This window comes from Eubalaena glacialis, chromosome 16 (assembly GCF_028564815.1).
Source record: "Eubalaena glacialis isolate mEubGla1 chromosome 16, mEubGla1.1.hap2.+ XY, whole genome shotgun sequence".
Lineage (NCBI taxonomy): Eukaryota > Metazoa > Chordata > Mammalia > Artiodactyla > Balaenidae > Eubalaena > Eubalaena glacialis.
This window is the reverse complement of record NC_083731.1, coordinates 57,209,442-57,229,369: the sequence shown is the minus strand read 5'-3', so window position 1 is coordinate 57,229,369 and position 19,928 is coordinate 57,209,442. Positions and strand designations below refer to the sequence as shown.

Genomic DNA, 19,928 nt, shown 5'->3' with positions numbered 1-19,928 from the left:
GTTCTTGTCTCAAAGGGGCTGAACCTGCAGGCTGCAGTTCCCAGGCTTTGTAATCAACTGCTCTCTGCTAGGTTTGACCAGAGGGAAGGTGAAGAAAGAACAACAAGGATGTTTCTCTCCCTCTCTCTCTCCCTTGGCAGTTTCTCTGCAACAGTTGCATCTTCCCCATGGATCCAGTTTCTTCCACTCAACACCAGGCTGTGAGCTTCCAGAGCATTGCCTTTCCCTCCAGCACAGGGGTGGAGCAACTTCCGGCTGTTGCTAACCTCCACTACCTCACTGCTCCCTATTTGGTTTCTCAGTCTTTCCATCACCTATTTAACCAATTTCTGGCATTAACTTCTTTTTTAAAAAGCATATAGCATGCACTCTGGTTCCTGTTTTCCTCTTAGGACCCTGACAACATGTATAATACACACATATACATATATGTGCATTACAGTTTGATTCTGATTTCATCTCCAACTTCTTCCTAGGAAAGCATCTTTGGTAAGACCAAGGAAAGGAACAGAAACTTTAAGAATCATAATATGGTATAATAAAGCTTTAAGAAGAGAAACGTTTGACTTGTAGATGTTTTAGTTTGAGTGCTTTAAAGAGCCTGCACCACCCTTACCCCACCACAATGTCATTGATAGAATCCACTGACCAAGAGGAGGGACTCTGCAGGCACGGTTGAAGGATGAAGGCCTGGGGGGATTGGCAGTGATAATAAAGGAGGGACAAGAAGCCTTCCTCACTCAAGTAATACCCAATCTCTACATCATATTCATTGTCCCTTCCCCCAACTATGGGAGGGAGAGAGGATGTAGGAAACCCAGGCTTTTACCGGGTTCACTCTCTCCATGAATTTCTTGGATGTTTCTGAGGAATATTAACACACCCACAGATGTCTAATGTCAAAGTATGATTTTCAAAAAGATAAAAACATTGCTCACCCAAATAAAGTCAGCAGTGTCAAATACTTACCACATTAATGAGAGAACCAGCAAGATGGTGAGGCTGGTTCAAAAAGAATTGGAAAAACATCACAAGATATATAGTGAGTTAACGAAAGGATAGTAGAAGAAGAACAACAATTTAAATATAAAACTAATTAACATCCTGCAGGGCAATAAACCTGCAACTTCTGGGGTTTATCTTTAAAAAATAAAAATTAAAAAAGCAAGCAACAGTAAGGTAAAATAACATAATACTAACATATGCATTAAAAATTTAGGGCAAAGGCACACAAGACCCTATTAACAGTTCACCACTGAGCAGCAGGCTTTGATAATCAAATGACAAAAGAGATGAAGACTTTTTCTTTTCTGGTTATACCCGTCTAAGAAATTCAGATTTTTGACATAAGAATATAATGCCTTTATAATTTAAAATTTCTTATCCAGCTTTTTTTTTCCTGGTATTAAACTAAATATCCACAACCACCCTCCCAACAACAGTCACTGAGACATGATTTTAAAATTGTGTCTGAGGTGACAAGAAAGTACAGTCTCCTCAAAAGCAAAATTTAAAGAGAGAGAAAGAGAGAGGAATTTAGACAGGTAAGCCTGCCTCAAGCCTCATCTGCTCAGGGGGAAAAACAGGAAGCCCTGGAAACCCAACATCTCCTTTGTGGTGGCTGAGCAGAGCGAATGGAACAAGTGTTACAGCCTCAAGCCCACCATCAAGCCTGAGAAACACCGGCAAAAAGCAAGGCTCTCAAAGGGCCACACCTTAAGTAAGAAGGTGACCTAGCAACAAACCTGCCCAGTAAAGGGGGACATCAAGGCAAATTTCTTCTGATAATTCATAACCCAGTCACACATATATGTGGAGGAAAAAAAAACCAAAAAACAAAAACCTCAAGCTGGTCATTTTAGTTTAAGGCGGCCCTGGATCATTACGTTCCCAGTAGTAGAAAAATATTAATTCATTCTAGCAAAATATCTTCAAAATAAATCTCAAAGAAAAAGTTCCAAGGAATAGGAGGTTACACTCTAAAATTACAAAACACACAAAGAAATAAGAAATGAGTAAAGGTGAAAAAATAAATAAACAAATAACCAACACCAGAAGTAAGCCTAGGAAACCTTTATTTACTAAAATTACAGAGAATATAAAATATTTAATATGTTTAGAGAAATAATAAACAGGATAAAAATAAGCAAGGAGCATTATGAAAAATTATGAAAAAAGATAAGGAGTTCTGAAACAGCCAAAAATATTATGAGGATGAAATTATAATAATGGAAATTTAAAATACAACTTATAAATTAAATAGCAGATTAGACAATGGTGAAGAAATAATTAGGAAACCAGAAGATATTACAAAGTATTTCCAGAATACAGTACAGAGAGACAAACAGATGGAAACTTCAAAGAGATTAGGAAATAATGGCGTATGGAGTAAGAAGCTCTAACACATACAAAACTGGGGGAGGGGGGAATCAATATTCAAAGAGTTAATGGCTGAAATTTTCACAGAACTTATGAAAGACACCAATCATATTCAGGAAGCCCAAAAAAATCCCTAGTAAAAACAAATAAGAAAGAAATTCCACCTAGACACATAGAACAAACTATAGAACACCAAAAACAAAACATAACAAAACCAGAGAGAAAAGGCAGATTACCTAGAAGAGCACGAGTTTTAGATAAAAGAGCCTACCTCTCAAAAACAGCAATGTAAGGCAGAAGAAAAAATAATATCTTCAATGGACTAAGAAAAGATATCAAAAAACCTCAATTTCATGCCCTGAGGAAAACTATTCTTCAAAAGTAAAGGCAAATAAAGTCACTTTCAAACAAATAAAAGAAAGTTTTACCATCAAAGGACTCTCACTAGAGGAATGTAATGATATACTTGAGCAAAAGTAAAATCAGAAAAAAATGCGCAAGAACCAAAAAGGAATGATGAGTACGTATGTGTATAAACATATATACATAAATGCACATTTGTAGAATATCTCAGTAGTAACAATAGCTAACTTACAATACAAAAAAAGAAAAAAGAGAAAATTAAAATATCACACAGAACTAGCATACAAATCAAGAGAGGATGATTGGTGTTAACGTATTTTAGGTTCAGATGAAGAGAGACTGCTTTTTCGTGTCCCTTTTAAGTACACACATGTACAGTTTCCTTTTTAAGTGTGTGCATGTTAAATTTCTCTTCTGTTTTAAGATCGAAGAGAATGTCTTCCAAATTAGTAAATGAGGAAAAATGAAATGAGAAATTTAAAACCTATCAAAAGAATTTGAGGAAGAAGGAAGAAGAAGAATACAGAAAAGAATGGGGGAGGGGTGAGCAGGAGGAGGAGGAAGAGGAACATGGAAAAAGCAGCATAAACTGAAAATTCAAAATGAAATGTCATATAAATCCCAATATATTTCTACAATTGATATGAACAAAGATTATCAGACAAGATTTTTTTAAAAAAGCATCCATGTACTATTTACAATGGATGTTCCTAAAATATAAGAACAAGGTATGAACAATGATTAATTGTGATAAAATGTGAGTAGCTGCACACAGCATACATAAATATATGAAATACTGAGAGGAAAATGCAAGTCTTCAAAGAGTACATGGAAGATGATGCCATTTAAATAATGTTCAAAAGATGTAAAACCAAGCAATATATTAGGAATACATATATGGTAATCTATAATGCAAAGAAATCCAAAATTCAGGACAGTGGTCACCACGGAATAGTGCAAAAAAGGGACACTGAATTAAGGAGGGAGGCATAGAAGCTTCAAAGTTATAGGCTGTAATCTATATGCTAGCCTCATTAGTAGGTGAGTGGGCACTTATTTCACTGTAATGACAAACAGCCTTTTTTTATATGTTTAACATTTTATAAAAATAACTTTTATAGTAAGTCAAACTATTAGTAACTTCAAATTTTTGTCTTGACTTTTTCTCTTCAGATCAGGTTGACACCAAGGAATACAGTGATCTCGTTGCTTGCCACAAGCCTCCTGTCTCTATCCTCACGTGCAGTACGTGGCACAAAACATTCAGCAACTCCAAAGATAAGCTCTCCTACCAGCTTTATGTTTTCAAGCCCAGAAATGCAGGAAAACTACACTCCAAACATAGCACTGATTAAATGGAATAATGACACATACAGGCTGCTTACTTGCTCTGCAGTAAACATATATTTTACTGCAAAATTTTCTAAAGTGATCTTCTCGAAGTTACAGTTATTAACTTAATCAAATCTAGTTCCAAAACCTCCTTAGAAATCTTCTAACAAAATGATAAATTGTAAAATATTTCTTGTAAACTTCAAAATGCACACGTTAAGCATGAGTAAAGGAAGATAATGCCTAAAATCACAAAACACAAAGATCTAAGAAGACTGGTATTTCTGAGACAGAAACCTTATCCTTGATGGCCACATCAACTTGAGCAAATGAAGATGCGTTCTATAACTAATTTGCTATATGCAAAGATGAGTACGGACTAAAACGCTTAATATCAATCATAATGATGTTAGTGTCTACCTTTTTATGTTTCTACCACCACGTATTTGAAAGCTCAAACATAATTGTTGACTATGTTGAGATCCACTAAAAGTTATGTTTGATAATTTGAAGAAATTGGTCTTTTCACTTGTGTTCCAAAAATAAAGCTACTATGTCTTTAAGCTCAAAACTGTCCTTGATGTTGAATAATCAATAAAACTTCAAACAGAAGAACTATGTGATCTTCAAATCAACTCTTTATAAAACAAGGCCAATAATTTGGTATTTAAAGTGCTGGTTTTCACATAATTCACTATGCAGATAGTCAAAGGATGACATGTCTCATAATTGCTACGCAGAGTTTCAGAGGTTGGTGAGTGGCTCTAAAATACTGCATATCAGGGATGGGGTGGTGCAGGGGTGGTCTACTTTTTCCTTGATTTTTTATTTAAATAAATCCTGATCCCAAACCAGCATTGGAGAACTGTCATTAATTAGTTCACTTGCTTCTTTTTCAATTGTATTCACAGACATTAAAGAATTTCACTCTGATTTTCTCAATAATACTACAGATCTAATAATAATCTCAAAAGCTTACAAAAAGTTGGAATTCCTTCTCTCTTGAAATTTAGTCACATACTGTACATAAAAAAGAAAATATGAAAAACTGACTTTATCAGCAGACACATCATAACTAACTGCAAAGTCCAAAGATTTGATCAGAAATAGCTTCAAGTTTTACATGTTCAGCTAAGTCATTCCTCTGACTGGAGCACTGGGCACAGAAATACTCGTGAGTGTCTCAATTTTCCATCTACGTAAAGTGCCATGATTTCAGAAAAATTTCTCCAATGATATGGTTTTCTATTCTCTCCAATTAAAAAGACTACTTCGTAGGAAACAGCAACACTTGTGAATTGCTGATAATATATTCTATTGTATGTATATTGGCTCAATAGAACTGGCCACTCTCAGGGAAATAATTCCACAAATTTTTATTTTTAAAATATTTATTCTTTCAAATGAAAGAAACATACAGCATTATTTCCCAGTGTCTTTATATGGAATCACAATAAATAATTGTATCCATTGTAATATGCCTGAATTCATACATAAAATCCTCTCACAGTTATTCTTTCACTATCATGTTCATCTACTCAAAATATGAAAAATTAGAAGAGGTAATGGCAGGGCCTATTTCTTATTATACTGAAATTCCATGGTTATTTCCAGTGCCCAGTAGCTGCCAGATAAACTGAAATATGACTGTAGCTCCCCAGTTGACCCAAAAATACCCTCTTCCTACATTTAAACTCCACAGGAATAGGGCCTGGACCTGCTTTGCTATTTACTCAAGCCCCACATCTAAGATGGTACTTGGAAACAAAACATTGGTACTTGGAAACCAGCAGGTGCTCAATAACCATTTTTTAAATGAAAACATTTAACAGGTAAAGATTAAGCTGGAGACCAGAGCTCTTCATGTATGACTATACCTGTCAAATAAATAAACTCCTAATTCAACTTAGTTTCTAGCAATAGCCAACATAAGACTGAAGAAGGTTAAAATTGTTTCAATCAACAAATCTCCACTTAGCACTTTCTATGTGCTAAAAGCACTGTGCCTGGTAAAGAGAGGTATATAAGACATATGAAATCCCTGGTCTCATGCCCACCATTAATTTACAGCCTAGAGAACACACTGAAAGTGGTAAAATATGGAAAAATAAAGATAAAATTGAAATAATAGAGATTCTTTGTTCACTCTTCATACTCCTTAGTTAAACCTCACTTTCATGTCTCTCAGCAGGTAGGGTCTTTTTATTTTAAACACTTATACTGTCAAGGATCTTTATCATACTGTAGCCAAACTTCAGAAACATCCGGAATATCAGAATATCAAAAAAATTCTTATATATATCATTAACCTCCAATCATAGTTTTTCATTCTGGCCCTCTAGCCCTTTGTCTATACTTTATACACACACACACACATATATGCATACATATATATATACATATATATGTATATAGAGCGAGGGCTAGAAAATATTTATATATATTTATGCAGAAATAAGCATTCATTATACAATAAGAAATCAAAACTAATCTACCTTAGACTCTTGCAGCTCAGAAATTCTGATTCTATGACTGTTCAGACATTTTATAACAATTCCTACTTAAAATTTTTCAAGAATATGCTGGACTAAAAGGTCTAAAAACTGATTTATCAAGACACCTATTGTAGTTACAGTAGCTAGATACAGGGCACCCAGTCAAATTTGGAATTCTGGAAAAACAACAAATAATTTTTTAACGTAACTACGTCTAAAACCCAGATTTTACTGGGCGTCCTATATTTTTATTTGCTAAGTCTGACAACGCTAACCTATGGGCTCCTATAAAGATACCAATTCTAATAAAGGAAATAATAAATTAATAGTATTTCTTGCTATATCAAACAGGAATGAGCCAATATATATGTATAATACCAAAATTCAGAGTGAAACTCAGCCCCATTAAATTGACAGTTTCTGATGACTGTTCTCTTTTGAAAAACACCTTAAGCTTTTAAAAATTCTAAGCAAAAAAAAAAAGAATGACTTTTTTAAAAGTCCACAGGCTATATATCACTCAGTAATAAACACAAAAGGTACTATTGAGACTGTATTTCCACATGCATATAAAAATTATGTATTCAATTTTTACCTTGAGAAGTTGTTGAGATAGACCACCTATTTACTCACAGGCACCATGAAGTACTGCATAAAAGTGGCAGATCATGGCATCTGTTTAATTCAGTAATATGCCCTCATATTCAGATAGACAATTACCTCACGGGATTACTCGTCAAAGACACACGGAGGGACTCCAGGCACGTGAAGAGCCTCTCATCTGCAGACTCCATCTTCAGTTCATGGATGAACTCCTGAGGTGAGATCTGTCGACTACTCTTAACACTTCCCTGTAAAATAAGTTAAAAAAATTTAATTCATGTTGTGTGAAGATTATCCATTAAAATAGTAACTACATTAATCCCACCTTTCATATTAACAGTGGCACACAACTACTCTGAGTAGCATTATTTTGAGAGGATGATTTCCTTACTTCTGCCCATAAATCTATAATCCATGGTATCCACAAAAGATAGCAACATAATATCAAAAGGTTTTCAAATTAAAATAATTGCTTTGTCAAATCCAGACTACATAGGAAATATCTGAAAATATACCAATGTGTTTTAGGCACATGCAAAATAAAAACCAAAACTTAATACAAGAATGACCCTATTAAAATTAATATTCCAAGCAACACAGAAAAAGCTGTAAATCATTAAGCATCTAGTTCAAGGCAATACAGACACAGAGATTATCAAAACCTAAGTATGGAAGGAGAAACCCAAGCAAGGAAACAGGACTATTCAGTGCAGTCTAATTCCTCTAACATGCCACCAAGGGACCAAAGGAGGAACACCCAACTTGGCAGAACGGACAAGGGAAGCCAAAGGGAAGGTATGTAAGAGTTAGGGAGGCAAAGACTTAGACAAGAATACCTTTCAGACTAAAACATCACACAAAAGCACACACCCAAAAAGAAAAACAAAAGCACATAGCACACACAACTGAAGATAGACGCCAGGTCCTGGAGTGGTAGAGCACCGCCACACAAACAGCTTTTCCAGGGGGTTTGGAAGCATCACACAGGCAGCAGTATGAAATACATATGAGAAGAGCTGGAGTTCATTCATTATTCAACAAACATTAATTCCCTACTAAGTGCCTGTCGCTGTGCTAAGTGCTGAAAAAAGACCAGTGAACAAGAGACAAAGATACCTACCTGCACGGAGCTTTATTCTCCACGGGGAAGAATAAAGAATGACAGACAATAAATGTAAAATAATTAACATACATCTCACTGTAGTGTTAAGTGCTATAGAGAAAAATAAAAACAGGAGGAGGAATAAGCAGCATTAGGAGGTGGGATGCAATTTCAAACAGGGTGGTCAAAGAAAAAAGAAAGCTTCACAGAAAAGACTCTGAAGGCCTCAAACCTGAATGTTAGAATAAAGGTTTGAAGGAGGTGAGCGCTCTAAACATGCAGATATCTGGAAAAAATTTGTGATGGAGGGGACTGTAGACCTTACAGGCCACCAAAGAACTTGACTTTTACTCTGAGATCAGAAGCATCAGAAGCAGAAAGGCCTGTTGAGAAGGTATGTGTGTAGTCCATATGGGAAATGATGAGGATGCCCAACTAATAATAAACTCCAGAATAATATCTATTTAAATTACAGATTACAAATCTAATGGGAAGAAAAGGAACTGTACATGCCCAAAAGCAGCTAAGTTGGGATGGTAGGAAATTAGATGTATTTTTTCATTTCTTTTTATTTTTATTAATTTGCTACAATGTTGCACAAGGAAACATTCCCAATAATGCAAAACAAATTAGCCCTGGGAAACAGGTGATTTTCATCAATAGCAAGTCATAATTTACTAAAGAAAAATATGCCATTCCATGAAATGGGAGCTAACTGAATCCACATTCTATGGGGTCCTTACAGCAAAGTTCCTAAAGAGATGAGTTCAGGCATCCAAAAACCCGAACAATGCTTTAATTTGCTTTAATGACCCAGAATAGGGCACTTAATGAACAGAATGTCCCCATTAATAAAGTCTTCCAGCTGTTATAACTTCCATGTTGGTCAAATCAACATGTTGGTCCCCCTAAAATTGGGAACAAGAGAAGAAATGTCAGCTCTCACCATTCCTATTCAGTATTGTAGTGAAGGTCCTAGATAGTGCAGTAAGGCAGTAACAACAACAGACACACAGATTAGAAAGGAAGAAGTAGATATGTCTATTAGCAAATGAGATGATTATCTACATGAATTTAGCAAACTCACAGAATAAAATTCAATACAGAAAAACATTTTTTTTTCCTAACTACTACCAGCAATTAGAAAATAAAACTTTTAAATATATCATTTTCTAACAGCATCAAAAAAATACAAAATCATTAGGAAAATTTTTAACAAAAGAAGGGAAATATCTATACACTGAAAACTATAAAACACTGTGGAGAGAAAGAAGACCTAAATAAATGAAGATGCTATACCATGTTCCTGGATCAGATGACTCAATATCAAGAAATCCATTAATAAATACATTTAAAAAATAATAATTTATAGATTCAATATAATCACCATCAATGTTCCAGCAAGCTTTTTTGAAGAAACTGAGAAGCAGGTTTTAAAATTAATATGGAAATGCAGAGAACCTACAATAGAACAATTTTGAAAAAGAATAAAGTTGGGGGCTTACTTTATCTGATTTCAAGATTTACTGAAAAGCTACAGTAATCAAAGTAGAATTAATGGAACATTAACAGAACAGAAGAGAGTACAGAAATATACTTGAATCTATGCAGTCAATGATTCTCAACAAAGATCTCAATGTAATTCAATGGGGTAAGAAGAATCTTTTCAACAACTGGTGTTAGAATAATTGAACATTCACATGAACGAATGTGGACCTAAGTTCTAGACCTAACTGTAAAAGCTAAAATTATAAAATGTCTAGAAGAACACATAGTGAAAATCTTCACTACCCTGAGGAAGGCAAAAGTTTCTTAGGATACAAAAGCACTAACTATAAAGTTGGATTTCATCAAAATGTAAACCTTCCACGTTTCAAAAGCCTCTTTTTTTATTAAGATAGCTTCATTAAGAAAATGAAAGGTAAGCCACAGACTGAGAAAACATTGCAATACCTGTCAAGAACTGTGCAGAGGCTGAGATTTTACCCTACATACAAGCTAAGTTAGCCTGTTACTATTTCATGAATTCTGACAGAAAACACAAGACTCCTCAGTTAGAGACAAAAGGACTCTATTATACATGTTGGTTCCCTAACCCACCAACCCACAGGGATGATGCAGAGGTCCCTGATGAATGATGGATACCTACACATGCAGTGGACTGTATAACAAGGGAAGAACACTGAGCTTGGGGGAATCACCACTTTCATAGTGAACAGTAACAAACCCACTCATTATCCACAGAGATATAACTTCATCTCTAAAGTTGCTTCACTGTAAACGCAGTCCTGAGAAATGACCTGGATAAAGAATGGTCAGGCCTTGCATGTTGGCATAACCAGAAAGAATATACAGGGATATCCAGGGCCCATGGTAGACTGTCTCTCCCAACGATAAATATATCTCATAAACAGCAGTCCCCAACCTTTTTGGCGCCAGGGACCAGTTTCGTGGAAGACAATTTTTCCACAGACAGAGGGGCTTGGGGGGATGGTTCAGGCAGTAATGCGAATGATGGGAAGCGGCAGACGAAGCTTCACTCGCTTGCCTGCCGTTCACCTCCTGCTGTGTGGCCCGGTTCCTAACAGCCCTGGGGTTGGGGACCCCTGTCATAAAGGATTTCTATTCAAACCATTTAATGAACTCCTACAATTCAATAGTAATAAGACAAACAGTCCATTTAAAAACATGAATAACAGACTTTGCAAAAGAAGATGTATGAATGGTCAATAAGCACATGAAATGATGTTCAAGATCATTTGTCATCAGGGAAATGCAAAATAAAACCAAAAACAAAATAATGCTACATACCTCCTGGAATGGTGATGGTGTGAAGCACCTGGAACTCTCCTACACAACTAGTGGAGATGTAAAACAGTACCACCACTTATAAAAGAGTTTAGAGATTTCTTTTAAAGTTAAATAGACACTGACTCAGCAAGTGCACAACTAGGTGTTAAGCAGGAGGGGAAAAAATCCATACAACATTCAGAACAGCTTTATTCATAAAAGCCAAAGACTGGGAACAATGCAAGCATTCATCAACAAGTTGTTCTATATCCATACAATGGAATACTATGCAACAATAAAAAAATTTCACTACTGATAATGCAACAAGATATATGAATCCAAAAAACTATGCTGAGTTAAAGAAGTCAAACAAAAAAAAGAGAACATAATGTTTGGTTCCCTTTATAGGAAAGACCGAGGCCAATCTGTCAATCTTTTCTCTGGGGCCACTCTGGTTCAAGACATAGAAGCTGAGCTGTTAATTATCAGTGTGTTTGATTAGACAATGAAGGTAAAGGCAGACAACATCTTAAATGGGGCAGCAAGTAGACTTTCCCAATGAACACTGGGAAAAACAGAATAAACTTACTGGGAAAAAATAATTCTTTATTTCAACCATATTAGGTTTTTCCAGTTTGAAACATTTACTGTGTAAAGGCCTCTGCATTTTCATCTGAGATTCCTGCCTTGACACCCTCCCCTCTTACCCAAACCCTCAGCATCACTACTATGCAGGCTCCTCACACTGGCTACTCCCAGACATCAGTTAGATCTGGGCCAAAACTAACTTCCCGGGAGGACTTTTTTATAAGCCACACAAACTGAGTCCCCCCACCCCATCTATGGATTCCTTTTTCAAAACACTCACCACTCTGTATTGTAATAACTTTAATTGCTATTTATTGCTTAAAGGATATATTGAGTACCTACTGTGTGCCGACATTGTTTATATGATGTGGCTACACTGGTGAAATAAAAGTCAAAGATGACTCCTAGGTTTGGGGCTTAAGCCAAAATGTAGTGCTAACTACTTAAATGGAAAAGGTGGAAGAAAAAGAATGAGTAATAGAGGAAGCAGCTATTTAAAAGTCATAAGTTTGATCAAATGACATTTTTTTCTGTCTAAGAAAATAAAATCTGAGCAGAGACCAGAATAAAGAAAAGCAGGGAACATGGGCATTCTGGAAGAAGGGTATTTCAAGCAAACAGAAGAGCAAATACAAAGCCCTAAGGTAGGAATGAACTCGGCATATTTGAAGGACAGCAAGAAGATTCAACTAAATCCCAGTGAGTGTGACAAAGAGTTATAGATGACAAGGACAGATAAGACAGGCAGACATCTAATCCTGGAAGCAGGGGACTGATAAACCACAGCCAAATGTTTTTGTATGACTTGAGCTAAGAATGGTTTTCACATTTTGAAAGCTTGTAAAAAAGAAGAGGAAGAGGAGGAGAAGATGGAGAAAGAAGAGAAAGAAACAACAGCAGAAACAACTAAAAGCATACATAACACCCTAGCCTAAAATGCTTAGGATCTGGCCATTTAAGAAAAAGTTTACTGGCCCCTGATAAGGTCTTAAAAACCATGGTAGAGACTTTGGTAGAGACTTTAGGTTTTATTCTAAGTGGATGGAAAAACATGCATAGAAATTATAAGACAGAACAAACATTTTTAGAAGATTATTCTAACTACTGTGTGGCACCAGACTCTAAGTGGCAAAACATGAAACAAGGAAACAAATTAGAAGCCTTCTACATTGTCTGGTGAAGAGTTGACAGCAGCCTAGTATATGATGCCAGTGATGGAAGGCATAGATTTGCTCAATATGAAGGAAGATCAGATCAGACTTACTGATAGTTTGGGTGTGAGGGGTGAGGTGTGAAAGAATTAAAATTCAAAGATGATGACAAAGCTTTTGGTCTCAACAACTAAGGGAATGGTGTCACCATCTACTGATTACTGTGACCCTGACAAGAGCAGCTTGAATGGTGGATTGGAGATAAGCCTGATCAGAAATTCAAGGGAGAAAGCAAGAAGAAGAATGGACAACTCTTTTGAGAAGATTCTGTAAATGGGAGCAAAGAACAAGGGCAGTAGCTAGAAAGGAACCTGCGGTGTGATTTGGGGTGTTGGGGGGAAAACCACAACATGTTTGCATGCTGATGGGAATAACCAAGCAAAGAGGAAGAAATTGATGATGCAAAGGGTAGGTATAGATGCAGGAAAACAAACAAGTGAACAACAACAAAAAACCCTTGAGTAGGTGACAGAGGATGTGACCTACTATACAAGAGGAAGGATTGACCTTACACAATTGCAGGGAAAGTAGATCATTCTAAGAAGAGCAAAAGCAGAATCTAAGGGAACAGATTCAGGTAGCTTGTTAGATCTGGTGACTAGGAAGTAAGGTGTGGCAGTTCTATTCTGATTATGTCAACAGTCTCGGTGATAGAAGCAGCAATATAATCAGCTAAAAGTGAGGATGCAGAGCTAAAGGTATGAGAGGAGATATGAAATCATTTTCAGAAAGTAAAAAAGCACGCTGACAAAGGCCATGTGGTAGAATATCTGTTAACGTATCTGTTAAAGGCTCACTTTGTCAACTGTGGTCATTCAGAAAACACTAGTCAGTGTGGCTGTGTGCTCCCTCCCAGATGTATGTTGTGCTGATGTGCAAATGCAGAGGAGGTGGGAAGTTCCATTTAACCAAGGGCAGAGTTTATATGAACAGAGAGGCAAATGAACTGAAGATTTATGTAAGATAATAAAGGACTGTGTGTCTAAGGTCAATAAGACAAGAAGAGCATGGTGAGGGTGGGGAGGAGATGGACATGAAAAAATGGTAGAGTCAATAGATTAGCAGTTCTAAAAGGGTTATAGAAGTCTTAAAGTGGGAATATTAAGTAAGTAAGTAGGTCAGGAAAGGAAAGGAAGTTTGTAAACCATATTTAGAGGTGGTATTTTATCAATATTATCCAAGGTAATGGGTGGGTGAGATTGGGTGGAAAAACAAAGATTGTTGGGAGTGATAAAGTCAAGGAAATAAGAGGATGGAATATTAGATTGATCATCTATGTGAATGATCAAGTCAGGAAGGATGATGACAGTGGAGGGAGCAGGAAGAAAAGCAATAAGCTAGGTCAGCAAACCTCCTGGGAATAGTCAGCACCTCTGTGTGGTATCATCTTCTCCATTAGAACACATCTACTAGGGCAGCGTCTGCTTCTGGGAGCCTAATTCAGCACTGCATCACCAGTCCCTGGTAAAGTGCCTAGCATTCAATGAATGAATGAATGAGGTTATAAAATGGAAGGCACACATGGACTAAGGATTACAACAAGAAAGGAGAGGCAGATAAGTCACACCAAAAAAAAATTCTGAAGAATGAATGCTTAGCTAGAAAGGGCTATTTCAATTTAAAGACATAGGAAATAGACCAGATAATTGGGAGATTAGTTTTCAGCACCATTTCCCCCCTTTTATTATATTACTATCAAAATACAGGTACAAAAGAAAGGAAATTGAGGGGAGAAAATATTATGTTACATGAATAATCAGAAATATTCCTTTTAAACACAGCCCTTCCAGTATTTCTTTCATTTTACATAACTTCAAAGGAAGCAGCCAGGAAGAGGAGGAGGATACTCATGTCTGCGTACCTCTAAGTCCATTAGCCATGAAGACGAAAATACTTAGAAAGCTTTATCCCCTGTGGTATCAAAACACATTAGCGAGAGAAGGATGTCCGCCTGACATCACAAAAATTAGAATGATATTTATCCAACATAGTTTTTAAACCTTTTTTAATCCCTTAGTAAATTTTACTCTAAAATACCATATGCAGGATAAAAAGAAAAGTACATACACTGCTCTTGTCATATTTTTTATTTAAAAATATCCTAAGGTACAAAAAGTAATATACCCTTTCACAACTTATTTCCCTTACCTGTTCTATTTCTCTAAAATCAACATTCATTCTTTTGCTATGTAACTATTAAAGGTAATAGTAACCATTTTTTCCTTTGACCTGTCTTAGAGCAGATTCATTTGTACCTGCCTCGATGCCTGCGTTTCATCTCGGTTTAGGTGTAAGACTTATTCAGCATATTTCTTCATTATTCTGTCTCATTTATTTGTTTGCAGAGTATTTTGGAATACCATTTCTATGACAAATTAAAAATACTGTATTTTGTTTTGTTTTATTTCCGAGTTACTAGTGAAAAGTACTAAAGAGCTGACTTTCTTTCCTTTTTCAAATAACTGAATTATTTCTATACAACCATGGAGAATCCACCACTTAATGATGACCTGATTTTTAAAATAATAAAAGTAAAAAGCTAAATCTAGAAAGTCTGCATGCTCTGCAGGAAGCCGACACAGCATAATGCCCATGTGGGTGAGGACAATGGCCTTTTAGTCCCTAGTAGAGTGTTTAACACACGGTAGGTTGCTTTAAGCAAAACTTTGCCTACATTATCTGAGACATCACAGAATTCAGAAACTGTATCCTTAAAATACTACTCCAATCACTGTAAACTATCACTCAACTTGTTAAATCGTATCTTATTCCTCTCAGAAAGTAGGTAGCCTATGCCAAAATTCACCGTGCAGCATCTCCAACTGCAGGGAATTGTTTAGTTTTTTTATTATACCTAAACCTATCAAGAAAAATCAGCATTTCTTAACATGAAGACCCAAAATATAGCCTCTAGAGATTAAAAACTTAAAATATTGGGGGACTGTAAGAATAGATTGCAGATTTAAGCGCTTTTTGTATGAAGATATGAAGAGTTACTAGACTCAAGATCCTTCTCCATGACATTCACTTTGTAATTTTCAGCAGGTTAACTTCAGAATACAGAAAAATTCCATCAACATAAAGCCAAACTAGCCAAAACACCTAAGTTCTCATAGTAATGAGTATGTGTACTCTTGCATGGGTGTGTATATGTCTATCTCTATGTCTGTCTATTTATGTCAGTAACAAATTAACTGCCTCAGATTCTCTTTAGCATTGCAATTCCCAAATTCTTGGTCCCTATTCAGATAATGAGACTTGTGAAGATAAATAAGATGATATGAAATATGGAGACTATTTAAAGAAAAAGTTTGCATTGATAATGACAACATTTTAAGAAAACAGCAGAGTCAGCACTGTACAAAAAAGGGGTAGCACAGTTGCTGCCAAGGGGGTAATTAAAATCTAAATTACTATCATGTGTATTGCTATTAAAATGCATTGTGACAATTTCCTTGCATTTTTCAAATGATTTTTAGCATCTCCAATGTTACTGATCAAAAGAAACACCAACCTGTGTCATTGCAGTATGAATTACTTGTTTTCAGAACATTTGTGATCCCAATAGATCTCCACTGCCAATAAAACCTGTCATTCAGAGATGATATTATGCTATTATGCTATATTATATTATGATATTACGATATTGTTTCATAGTAGAAACAACGAGCGATGAAAAGTACTGCAGAAAGGAGCATTCACTAACAAAATTAAGTTTAGCAAAGAACTCCCTTAAAGAGTTATTTTTTCCATAAGCATTTAATGAACACCATTATGAACCAAAAATTCTGCCTATAATTTTGAAGGCTGCTTTTAGTGTACAGTAAAAATACCATATGTTAAAAGTTTAGAATTACCAAGTACATTTTACAAAGAAACATGACAAAATACAGAAAATCTACTGCTCTTTCCCCTTTCAGTTTCTAAAACATCTTTATAGAGAAAAAAAAGAAACTGATTGACCCCATATTAATTTTAGTCACTAAGAAGTTAACTTGAATAAATAATAAAAGAAATTCAACACACTATATTTCTCTTATTATCCATCAATACCTAAACTAGCATCGATTTCCCTTCCATTCACAGGAAAGCTTTCCTTTGCTGGCCCATTGCCTTCAAAAGACACTTGACTATTTAGACAATTTTATGTATTTAAAAAGTGTTGCTCCAACTGCTGAATGCATTATAACATTTCCACCTGCTTACCATGACCAGAACTAAGGTGTTCTTTAGCTTTTAAGCCTCAAAAAGGATATACCATAACAGTTAACAGTCAGCTGCTTCTACCAGAGGATAGTTACTGAATAAACCACAGTGAGCCACACCCAACAGACACAGTGCAAAAACTATAGCACCACACACCATGAACACATAGCATGAAATACAACATGCAGTTATAAAGAATGAAGATATCACTACGAACTGACATGGCAGGCTTATCAGGACATATTTTGAAGTGGAAAAATTATAAAAGAACATCTATAGTATAATACTTTGTATATTATAAAAGAGAAATAAGAAAATATACATATATCTGTTTATTTGTACAGGAAGACACAGGAAGGAATAACCAGGAACTAATGAGACTATCCCTTCCAGAGGTGAAAGGGAACATGGTAGATAAGATGGGGGAGTAGGACACCTAAGAGAAAGGACGGTAAGTGACAAGTCTCAGAATATACCTTTTTGTATAGTTCAGATTTTTGGAACTATGCTGATGTTTCATATACTCAAAAAGAAAAAAAATCAAGAACAATGGGAAGGAAATCCTAAAATGAAATGAATCCAAATACAAATGGATTTCAAATGGATAGTAATGGCAGAGAAATAAGCCAGAATATGAAATTTGAAGGTGTGGTTTTGGGAGGTGGGGGTATTTAGATAGATAGATAGACAGAGAGATACATAGATAGATAAAGATAGGGAAAGAAATATATGTAAGATGGGTGTCTGTATACACATATCATGTGTTTTCCACATATGGATATACATATATTATATATGTATACATTATACATACATATATGCAATATCCAAATATGCACAAAAGTATATATATGTGTCATACATACAAGCATATACATGTATGTATGTCTGTCTACATGCACATACATACACATGTTTATGTCCTAGCTCTGTCTGAAGGGCCTAGAAGTAAAGCCATTCTATTAGTAGAAGACCTAGCACCCAGATAATGATGTTTAAATTGCATTCTCCACAAAAAGGATAAGGGCTAGGACAGAACAAGATGATCTTGGAAGATTTTATGCAAGACAGTAAGGAAGTGCTCAAAGAATGAAGGGGATATGCCGAAGGACAAAAGACCAGCTTGAAAGGGTTTCTATTAGTCAAATATACAGGGGGATAGGGGATGTAGAATGACTGCTTAAAGGACATGTGGTCCCCTTTGGGGTTGATGAAAACGTTCTTGAACTAGATGGTAGCAATGGTTGCACAACACTGTGAAGATAATAAATGCCAATGAATTGTACACTTTAAAATGGTTAAAATGATGAATTTTATATTACCACAAGAAACTTTAAAAAAAATTTATAAAACAGAAAAAAATAAATTTTTAGTGTTAGAAGTCAGAACAGGAAATATCTTGGGGAGGAGGAAGGGGAATGACTGGGACACTGGAGCTTCCTAGCGCTGTCCTAGTTCTCCAGCTGAGTCCTGATTACATGGGTGCACTTACTCTGTAATAGTTTATCTAGCACTACACTAAAGATATGTGGACTTTATGAATGTAAAGTACTAAAAATCCATTTTTAAATTTGCTAATTTTGATGCCTTATGCTATTCCTAAGGTTAGATAGGTACATGCAAATGGAATTCCTTTTAAATCTTTAAATTACATTTAAAAAACATGCCATTTAGGAGGAGCTTCAAGATGGCGGAAGAGTAAGATGTGGAGATCACCTTCCTCCCCACAAATACATCAAAAATACATCTACATGTGGAACAACTCCTACAAAACACCTACTGAATGCTGGCAGAAGACCTCAGACCTCCCAAAAGGCAAGAAACTCCCCACATACCTGGGTAGGGCAAAAGAAAAAACAGAGACAAAAGAATAGGGACAGGACCTGCACCAGTGGGAGGGAGCTGTGAAAAAGGAAAGGTTTCTACACACTAGGAAGGCACTTTGCAGGCGGAGACTGCGGTGGCGGAGGTGGGAAGCTTCAGAGCCACGGAGGAGAGCGCAACAACAGGGGTGCAGAGGGCAAAGCGGAGAGATTCCCGCATAGAGGATCAGTGCCGACCAGCACTCACCAGCCCGAGAGGCTTGTCTGCTCACCCGCCGGGGCGGGCGGGGGCTGGGAGCTGAGGCTCGGGCTTCGGTCGGATCCCAGGGAGAGGACTGGGGTTGGCGGCGTGAACACAGCCTGAAGGGGGCTAGTGTGCCACAGCTAGCCGGGAGGGAGTCCGGGAAAAAGTCTGGAGCTGCCAAAGAGGCAAGAGACTTTTTCCTGCCTCTTTGTTTCCTGGTGCGAGCGGAGAGGGGATTAAGAGCGCCGCCTAAACGAGCTCCAGAGATGGGCGCGAGCCGCGGCTATCAGCGCAGACCCCAGAGACGGGCATGAGACGCTAAGGCTGCTGCTGCCGCCACCAAGAAGCCTGTGTGCAAGCAGAGGTCACTCCCCACACCTCCCCTCCCAGGAGCATGAGCAGCCCACAAATGCCAGGGTCCCGTGATCCAGGGACAACTTCCCGGGAGAACTCACAGTGCGCCTCACGCTGGTGCAACGTCACGCTGGCCTCTGCCGCTGCAGGCTCGCCCCGCACTCCGTACCCTTCCCTCCCCATGGCCTGAGTGAGCCAGAGCCCCCGAAACAACTGCTCCTTTAACCCCGTCCTGTCTGAGTGAAGAACAGACGCCCTCAGGCGACCTGCACGCAGAGGCGGGTCCAAATCCAAAGCTGAACCTCAGGAGCTGTGCGAACAAAGAAGAGAAAGGGAAATCTCTCCCAGCAGCATCAGGAGCAGCGGATTAAATCTCCAGAATCAACTTGACGGACCCTGCATCTGTGGAATACCTGAATAGACAACGAATCATCCCAA

At 37.0% G+C, this 19,928-nt stretch overlaps 1 protein-coding gene across 2 annotated transcripts in view; it reads right to left on the bottom strand.

Annotated features, from left to right (window-relative positions):
- Positions 1–19,928, bottom strand: part of DIAPH3 (diaphanous related formin 3) — a 571,929-nt gene that overhangs the window by 428,854 nt on the left and 123,147 nt on the right. For both annotated transcript variants that reach the window (XM_061171200.1, XM_061171201.1), the window contains one exon: positions 7,290–7,420. In XM_061171200.1, the coding sequence (XP_061027183.1) occupies positions 7,290–7,420 (131 nt within the window). The remainder of the gene's footprint in view (positions 1–7,289; positions 7,421–19,928) is intronic.